The 9,678-nt window shown below is 44.5% G+C and overlaps 1 protein-coding gene across 1 annotated transcript; it reads left to right on the top strand.

The window, feature by feature from the left end:
- Positions 1 to 2,999: 2,999 nt before the first annotated feature.
- On the top strand, positions 3,000 to 7,957 carry LOC119515663 (eppin-like). The gene is made up of 4 exons (XM_037811770.1): positions 3,000 to 3,090; positions 4,544 to 4,675; positions 7,105 to 7,272; positions 7,797 to 7,957. The coding sequence occupies exons 1-4, from the start codon at positions 3,000 to 3,002 to the stop codon at positions 7,808 to 7,810; spliced, it is 405 nt and encodes a 134-aa protein (XP_037667698.1). The 3' UTR covers positions 7,811 to 7,957.
- The last annotated feature ends 1,721 nt before the right edge of the window (positions 7,958 to 9,678 follow it).

The raw sequence follows: 9,678 nt of genomic DNA, 5'->3' as shown, positions 1-9,678 counted from the left end.
TCCAATCCAACTCACTTCTTCACCCAGCCTCTTATCTATCTATAATCAATGCATTCATGCACCCTTCCTCCTTCCTACTCATCCAACCATCTAGTTTCATCACTCTATCAGCCACCCATCCACACACCTACTAATCCCTCCATCTACCCACCACACCCATCCAGTAGACTGTAGTGAGTGTTTATTCTGGGCTTATTTATGTCCTAAGCACTAGATTTTAGGCACAAAGTTGCTCAATGGAGCTCAGAGACTATTTAGGGAAACAAACAAGCAACTCAATAACATAGTTAGAGGCACAAGGAACAACAAGGAAAGCCAATTACAGAAAATCAGCAGGTCTTGATTGAATGAACAAACAGAAGTTGCCAGATAGAGACCAGGTTGCCTTAATGCTCCTTGGACTCACTTGTTCTGAGCACAGGATTGGTCCTAGAACAGAAGTGGGACTGATGGGGCACCATGGCCCTTAATGAGAGATGAAGGAAGGAAGGGCAAGGATCCAGGTGTCCTTGCTCAAACTTCCCCAAGAAGTTAGTTGAGGAAAGGGGCCAAAAAATTCATAATTCATCCAAGGCCCCAAAGCCAAAGTTTCATTTAACCTGCTGGAAAAGTGAAATCCTTGGGTGGGGTTGGATATTAGGCAAGACAGAATGGAATATAAAAACCAGAAAGAGTTTTAATTTATTTTGAAGAAAATTGAGAGAAGGATACAGCCTCATTTGCGGGCCCTGGGAACCATCTGTACATTTCCTGACTCTGTTAAGTCTTCACCCTCTATCCCCACTAAAGACATCACCTTCATCCCCTTTGAACTCACCATTCCTCTATATATCCAACTCTCCAAAAAAATATTATATCCACACCATTATTAGAAGATTGCCTAGTGACTTGTGGCAAGAAATTATAGACTGAACTACTAAACTTAGCTCTGACACTCACTTGCTGGGTGACTTTGAGTCAGCACCTTTACTTCTCTGAACCTTATGATTCTTATCTATAAAATGAGGAAATAGGACTTGATGGACCCTCAGAGCTCTCCCATCTAGATATTCCAGGTGTTCACCCTCTCCTGGGCTGAATTTGCGAGAATGGGGGTAGTCGAATAAGAGGAACAGTGCTGCTTAGGACATCTTGGTTGTTCATAGAAATCCTATTCCTTAGTCTCCTTGTGGGAAGCCTAAGTGATATTGAGAATTGGTGAGATGGAATTTCCATGGGGTCTCTCTTCTGTCCTAAATTTTGTGATGATAAGGCTGGCTCTGTCTGGCTTCTGTCCCTCCTGTAAGACAATTTGGAGAACAAAGCTTGACCCCAAAGGGCAACATCTAGGTAGGGAAGGTAAGTGAGGAACTACAGATAACATTCCCTGTTTGAACAGTGTCTCTCCCTCTACCAGCACTGATTGACTGACTGGTACTGTGGGTTTCATGGCTGTAGGAAAGCTTTCCAATTTCTCCAGAACCCTCTTTCCAGTAGATTCTCCACTGGCCCCATTAGAATCCAGCTCACTCTGCTGCTTTATTGAACTTTACTGAGCTTTAGTCTCTCAAGCAATTCTCTTCGTCTCTCAGTTCTTCCTCAGACGACATGGAGTTTGCACCAGATAATAGAAGCTCCCTATAAGCTCCAACATTCTCTCCTACTCTCAATGCAACATAACCTTGACTGAAACTAACTGAGGACTCAATTCCTCCCCCATACAGCACTCTGTAGCAACATGTTTACTCTTTGGCCTTGGTTAAAGGATACAGGTGACCTAAAGAGAAGAGAAATAGGGAGAATGATGGGAGGAAAGCGTGGGAGAGGGAGAAAGAAACACAGAGACCATGGGAGATCCACAGAAAAAGAGAAAAAAAATCAAATGTAAGTACAGAGAGGCACAGACAAACAAAAAGATGCCAAGCAATCACAAGACATATTGTCAGAGATAAACAGAGAGGATGTGCTAGTTAGGAGAGAAGAAAAAATGGAAAATTAAAAGAGAATGAGGACAAATGTAGATGCTCTTGCTTAGTATGAGCAGAATGTTCAATTAGGATGAACTTAAATGTTTGGAAATGAACAGGGGTGTTGGTAGAAAGATGTGAGAATAACTAACAGCACCGAATGGTGTGTGAATGAGGTGGAAAGGGGAAGCTCAGAGTCATATATGTCACCAGAAGGAAAGTTGGAGGTCAAAAGATGGAAATGTATAAAACTGAATCCTATGGTGGGCAATGTCCATGATCAACTGTACAAATACTAGAAATCACTTCATGAACCAGAACAAATGTATGACAATACAATTAGAAGTTAATAATAGAGGGGCATATAGGGAAGAACTATATACCTATTACAAACTATATACTACAGTTAGTAGTATTTCCACATTTTTTCAAAAACAGTAACAAACGTACTATATCAATACTAGGAGTCAACAATTGAGGGGGGTTGGTTAGGGATAGGGGAGGTTTAGAGTTTCTTTTTCTTTTTTTTCTTTTTTCATCTTTCACTTTATTTCTTGTCTAGAGTAATGAAAAGTTTCTAAAAATTGAACAAAAATTAAGTGTGATGGATGCATACCTGTATGAGGGTACCCAGGGGCAAGTGATTGTACACTTTGGATCTTTGGATAATTGTATGGTATCTGAACAATCTCAATAAAAATGAAAAAAAAAAAAAAAAAAAGAGAATGAGGACAATCCATAACTCTCAAAGTTAGTAAGATGAAGACCCCAGAGGGTGGCATTCATCCCTCCTAAGATACCCTGGAAAGTGTGAGACAACTTGTCCCATTCCCCCTGGTTTACCAGATGGCCCAGCGCAACCCCAAGCGCTGTGGGCTATGGATGCCAGTTAGTTTTTTTGATGACCTCAGGAACTTGGCGTTCCCAGCAAGAAAGGGGGTGGCTGGCTTATGTCCAGTTCTCATATCCAAGACACTGAAGGAATAGGCTGGGCCAAGGCAGCCAAACATTTCCAAGTTCTGGACCCACTGAACAAGCCAGCACCTCTTCAGAATGGAGTCTTCTGGACTTTTGAGCATCCTGGTGCTATTCATCCTCCTAGCAAACGTCCAGGGACCTGGGCTGACTGACTGGCTCTTTCCCAGTAAGTATTGGGACCTAAGCCCTTGCCCTGTAGAGAGAGAAGTTTCCTGGGAGGAAAAAATATGGAACAAATCCTTAGACCTATGTTGTTTTCCACCATCTTAGTCCAGGTCCTGGGTTGAGAGAGGAGGGAGTTACTTGGAAAATTTCTTCTTTTCCAACTCCCCATGGACGATCCATTCTGTGAATGCAAGAACTTGGACCTGAGGCAACCCCCACTTTCAACTCTTTAAAATAGATGGTCTTTCTTGGGAAAAGGAGATAGTACATGATTGAACATTTAGGGGAGGGGCTGTAGGAATCTGGAAAGCTGAACAGGCCTTTTCCCTTCCCCGCAAGAAAGACAGGCCCCTTTCTAGGAACATCATCCAAATCAGCTCCTGACTCTTTCAAATGTAGTCCTAGAAAGTGTCTCTACACCCCCAGGGGTTCCTTGACTTGAGGACAAAGAGAAGTTCCTTTAATCCTAAGACACTAATACTCAATGACTATATAGGAATAATAATTGCTACCATCCACTGAATGTTTTGAAAATAGTAATTTAAAAGAGTATGAACTGCAGCCAGACCTGGTGGGTTCAATTCCTGGTTCCACCACTTAGTGACCATGTACTCTTGGGCAAGTTATTTAAACTCCATATGCTTCAGTTTCTCATCTGTAAAATGGGAATATTAGTAGAACTTACCTCATAGAGCTGTAAAGGGATTAAACAAGATAATACATTTAAAATGTATTAAAGTAGTATTACCTTATGGTAAACACTTAACAAATGTTACGTAATATTACTGTGCACCAGTTACTATGATTGTAACTTTACACGCTTTGCCTTATTTGTTCCTCACAACTTTATAAAGCTAAAACTATTTACAAATAAAGAAACCAAGGTGCACAGAAATTGAGTGGCAGGCCAATAGTTAGAATTCAAAAGCCAAACTGTCTCCCGGATGAGCGATCTTAATCACTGTGCAATAGCGCCACCCAGCGGAAGTTTATGACACTGACCAACCTGAGGAGAAAGCTCAGAGCAGTGATTCTCGGTGGAGGCCATTTTGTCCCCCAAGACACATTTGGCAATGTCTGGAGAAAATCTGGGTTGTCACAACTGGGAGGTGGTACTGGCATCTAGTGGGTAAGAGGCCAGGGATATTGCTAAACATCCTATGATGCATGGGACATCCTCCCACAACAAAGAATTATCCAACCCAAATGTCAACAGTGCCAAGGTGAGAAGCCCTGTGTCAGAGGGGATGGTCTAGGGACCCAAGTAAGAAGGTGGAGAGTGAGGGGTGGGAGGGAGGGAGGATAATATAAGCAGGGCTGAGGGCACTGAGGGAAAAGAACTCCTGGGAACCGGCAAACTGAAAGGAAACTTCTCTTACCCCCAGCCTTGGTCTGGAGAAGGGTGGGCACTATGCCTTCCCAGGCTCAAGAATGAAAGCCTGCTCCTTCCCTAGGGAGATGCCCCAGAGTCCGAGAGAAATGCGAATATAAAGAAAGGGACGAGTGTGCAAGGGACAGACAGTGCACGAACAACAAGAAGTGTTGTGTCTTCAGCTGTGGAAAAAAATGTTTAGACGTCGGACAAGGTAATATTCAGAGCCTCGGAAAAACCAATCCCACCTTTGCCCTCCCCAACCGCGTTGGCATCATCCCCTGGTTCACCGAGGGCTGGTCTCTGGGCAAGATTGCTGGGCTGGGGAGATCTGAGATTTGGATTCATTGCTGCCCTGAATATGTATATGACATTCAGTCACGTCTTTCTCCTCTCTGGGTCTCAGTTTCCCCAGATGAAAGATGGGTGCAAAAGTGAGATTGAACCATGGTCTCTTGGCTACTTTTCACTCTTTTATGATTTTCTGAGTCACCAGGTGGCCATTGTCAGCCCACCATATACCAACATTGTTGCTGCAAGTGATAATTAAATAACTTTTATTTCCTGGCTTTTTGCCTGGCCACCCCAGACCGGAGTATTGTTCTTTTGCTACTGCAACCTTAACTTCATGCCCATCTCCCTGGGCTCCAAAAGGATGACCAATGATTCTTTATTCATTCATTTAACAAATATTCATTGAGTGCCTCTGAGACCGTAATAGGATTTAACTTGCTCAGTGCGGTCCAAGGAATTGGGAAGGGCTTCCCTGAGAAAGCAAACCTGGAGTTGAGATCAGAAGGATGGGTAGTAATTTTGGCAAAAATTGGGTGGAAGAACTTTCCAGGCACCAGGAATAGCATGTACATGGGCTCGATGTCAGAAGGAAGTGTGGGGAGGCTTAGAGAGGCCAGAAGGTAAACATGAACATGGTGAAAGAAAATATGATGCTAAGCAGATAGAGAGCAAACAGTACAGGTTCTAGTAGGCCAGGTTAAAGAGTCTTGCTTTGATCCAAAGTAAAATGGAAATCCATCAGGATGGAGCAGTGATATGATCAGGTTTATATTAGGCCTGTTGGGAAAAAGAAGGAGGAACATGGTGTCTTGAGGGACTTCATGGTAACAGAAAATGGTATGTTGGATGAGGGAGGTGGCCGAGGGGAGGGAGAAGAGAGGAGTGTGTTTGAAAAATATTTAGGAGGTAAACAGCACTTGACAATGGACCAGAGTGGGTAGGTGAGGGGAGTGGTGAGTTAGTCATTTGCCTGCAGGTGAGGGACAGCGAGAGCAATGGCTCGGATCCAGGATTCTGCACTGAGACTTCCTGAGTTCAAATTTTAGGTCCGGTTTCTACCAGCCTTTTTATCATGGACACATTTACACCTGTATCTTGCTGCGCCTCAGTTTTCTCAGATAATAAAAGGATTGATGTTAAAGGTTATTGTAAGTATCAAATAAGTTGCTGCACCTGAGGTACTTAGAACAATACCTAGCGTGCAATAGCCGCATGATATATATTAGCTAGAATTATTATGTTTTATTCTTGCTGGGAGCTTCTAACTAGCAAATACTATTTCTGTTCTTTCTCCCTTTACTTGTCAAGCACATAGCAGGTGCTCAATGAATGATTTATTCAGTTCAGGTCAGGATCGATCTCTCTCTCTCTCTCTCTCTCTCTCTCTCTCTCTCTATATATATATATATATATATATATATATATATTTTTTTTTTTTTTTTTTACCTCTACACTGTGTAAAGTTCTATACTGTATCAGAGTGTCTGCTAGGAATTGGAGTTCCAAGATGAAACAAGACACAATCTCTGCTCACTAGAAGCTCACAACCTCATGGATGAGACAAGATATAAACAAATGAGAAATACGCACACATGATTCACAAGCACTGTAGGAAAACACAGGATCAATTCAGGCACCTCTAGGGTGTGGGGTGTTGAATGGATTCAGGGGAGACATCACAAAGGAGTTAATGTCTAAGAATGGTTTTGAAGGAAGACTAGGAGTGTTGCTAATGAGCAACAGTTAGTTGATGTGCAGAGGGACAGAGTGCAAAGGCTTGGAGGTGTGACTAGCATGGTGAGTTGAATATTGCCAGAGCGTGTAACTAAAGGTGGTGCCGTGGTAAGAGAGGAAGCTGGAGCCTGATCACGCAGGGCCTTATGAGTCATGACAAGACTTTGCCGGAGTCAAGGTAGGTTTTATCTGTGGAATGACCTTCGGACATAGCTCACAACTTAGAGGGCCATGACGGTGGCCTCATTTGTACCTCCCATCAGCCTCGTGAGACAAGCAGGGTGGGAAATTGCATTCCTATTTTCCAAGCTGGAAGACAAGGACCAGAGAGATAAAGCAGGTGGTTGAGTTAGGAGCAAAGCCTTGAAGTCAGAGACTCCCCACTCTCAGGAAGGGGGAGACCAGTGTTCTCTGCAGAGGCAGAAACCCTAACATCTCTACCTGGGGTCTCCCTGCAGAGACATGCAATATGTCCAAGGAGCCAGGCTCCCACAGAGTGATAAGAAGAAAGGATCCTGCTCCAGTTTCATTTACGGTGGTTGCCAGGGGAAACAATAATGGCTATTTTTTCCAGGGTAGGCACCCTGAGTACTCAATTCTGGGGTCTCCCTGCAGACATATGCAAGATGCCAAAAAAATCTGGTCCCTGCATGGCTTATTTTCGTCGCTGGTGGTATGATAAAGAAAATAATACCTGCTACAATTTTATCTATGGCGGCTGCCAGGGGAACAACAACAACTTCCAATCCAAAGCCCTCTGCGAGATCAACTGCCAAAAGCCACGTAAGTCCCAGGGGCCCCAGTATCCCATCCTTGCTAGGGCCACATTGGGAGGTTCTACGATGTCTATGACCTTGGCCAGCCTGGTGCTGACGAACCAGTTCCAATCAGGGAGTAAAAGAACACCTTGCAGAGTGGTAGTCCATATGGCTTTCTGGGAACCAAGGATGGGAACAGAAATGATTGTTAATCAAAACTAGGAAGTATGAGGGGGTTGGGGGTGGAGTGAAGTTGCAGAAGTGGTGCAATCTCAGGCACCAATTTTAGTGGGGTCATAGTACACCCAACTTAGCATCGGACATGTTGACCAATGAACTATTCCAGGCTGTTTGTTTCCTCATCCCAACTCTTCACCAGCAGTCCATTCCCATTCAATTTTCCTTTAAGGAGATTTATAGCCCCCAAAGCAAACCTGCTTCCTTTTAATCTCCTCCTGTGAAAAGATGCACAAACCTAACTGCAAGACGAATTCCAAAGATAAGCTGAGCCCAAGCTACTCACCTTGTTCTGTCCAACATTCTCAACAGGTTCCTCTCCCTGAATGGATAAGGATAAACTGGAGCAACCACCAGGATTTGGCTCAGGATCCAAGGCTTGACCGATGCTCTAAAAGTTGGCTTCTACCACTCCACTCTCAGCTTTCCAAGTTCTTGGCTCTCCCAGACACTAAACCCCAGGGTCACCTTCTCCCTGCCTCGATCTCAGCTCTTTTCAGACATAATATCTTTGTTTTGATCCCATCTCTATGTCTCACCCTTTTATCTCCAACTTTGAGTGCCCCCTATTTATACTTGTGTAGCTCCCAATTTTTTCCAATAAAGTGCTGTTTAGTCTATTCTTCTGAGGCTGACTACTTCACATCTCTTCAACACATTACACTTTGCAGAGAGTAGAGGGTCAGAGGAGCTTCTGGTGATGCCTTTAAAGGGAATGAGGACAATCAAAACCTTGAGAGTAGAGACCCATAGGGATATCGTTACCTTCCTCTGTTTCTTCAAAAAAAAATTGTTGAAACTATTTTAAGACAAGGGTCCCATGGGCATTGACTTAATTTGGATCCCCTAGAAGCTGACCCTGGGACAAGGGCATGGGTGTAACTTGATTACTCATGAGGTCTCCCAAGAAGTGCAAAGAAAAGGAGCTATTCAAGAAAGAGAAATGAGTTGTAACTGAGCTGGTTCCCACTGTGGGAAACTGAGGCTCAGTTCTGAGAGACCACATAAAACCTACCTCCAAATGTTCCTCATCCATCTCCGGTGTTTGTCCACGGATTCCCACCCCAGCCCCCACTGGATACCTGGGGGTATTAAATCACTTGCTCTTTCCAACTGCTCTGCATGCAAGCTGAGCAAGCTCCCGCAGAGCCAAAGACGACGCACAGCAGAGGGGTAAAGACTCTGACCCTTGAGAAGGGAAACTGTCAGTGTGCACTGGAACCACTGCTGCAGCCGCAGGTGAAATCAGAGGTGAGCTGAGAGTATCCCTTGGGGAGGGGGCAACAACAGTGCCTAGTACAGTTGACCCCTTGCACAGCTCAGATTCACTGATGCCCCACATCGAGCCCACTCTCTTACTTTTGCTAGACTTAAGCTGGGAGGTTCAGCGGAACCGTCTTCAGGCACTGCTGCTGCAGCTGGGTCTAAGAGCATAGCTGACATTTATTAATTCCCTCCTGCATCACCTATTCTAAATTCCCCCCAGGGATAGAAGTTCTCCTGTTCTCAAAGCACCACGACCTTGACCGACACCATCTGAAGATTCAATAATCGTCCTGGTACTTCCCCCATACCCCACTCATGGCGATATCTTTACACTCTAACAATGGCTAAAGAAAAGGGGGTAGCCCAAGGAAAAGAGAAAGACGGAAAGACAGTAGGGGAGTGAAAGGCAGGGAGAAAGAGACTCAAAAAGAAGGAGACTTACAGAAAGAGAGTGGGGAGAGAGAGAGAGTGTGTAAAAGACAGAAAGAAGCAAAGAGAGAAGAAAAAAGAAACAGCGAGAAAAATATACACAGCAGAAGTGTAAAAATGGAAAGGAATAAGAGAACTAGGATATTCCCCTGGAAAATTGAAGATCCTGGAGTTGAACATTCCCTGCTGCTGAGGGAGCCTGGAAAGCCCTACCTAAGCTTTGCCCCTCTTCCTGGTTGACCAGAAGGCCAGCCCAGCCCAGAGAGCTAAGGATTAGAAGCCACCTATCAGGAACCCCTTCCCCTAGGGCCGGTGCTATGGGTGCCAGCCAGCCCCACTGAGGGCCTCAGGGATTTGAGGAGGGAGTGTGGCTGGCTGTCTCCAGTGATGTGTGGATCCTATAGGGCAAGGCTGAGCCAGGGAAGAGAATTTCAGAGGCAGGAACTGGTAAATAGCACTTCCTAGTTTCGTGCCTCCAGCCAGGCCAATGCCTCCTGCA

The sequence above is a fragment of the Choloepus didactylus genome, chromosome 19 (genome assembly GCF_015220235.1).
Source record: "Choloepus didactylus isolate mChoDid1 chromosome 19, mChoDid1.pri, whole genome shotgun sequence".
Lineage (NCBI taxonomy): Eukaryota > Metazoa > Chordata > Mammalia > Pilosa > Megalonychidae > Choloepus > Choloepus didactylus.
The sequence above is the reverse complement of the archived record's forward strand: the minus strand, read 5'-3'. Positions and strand labels throughout refer to the sequence as shown.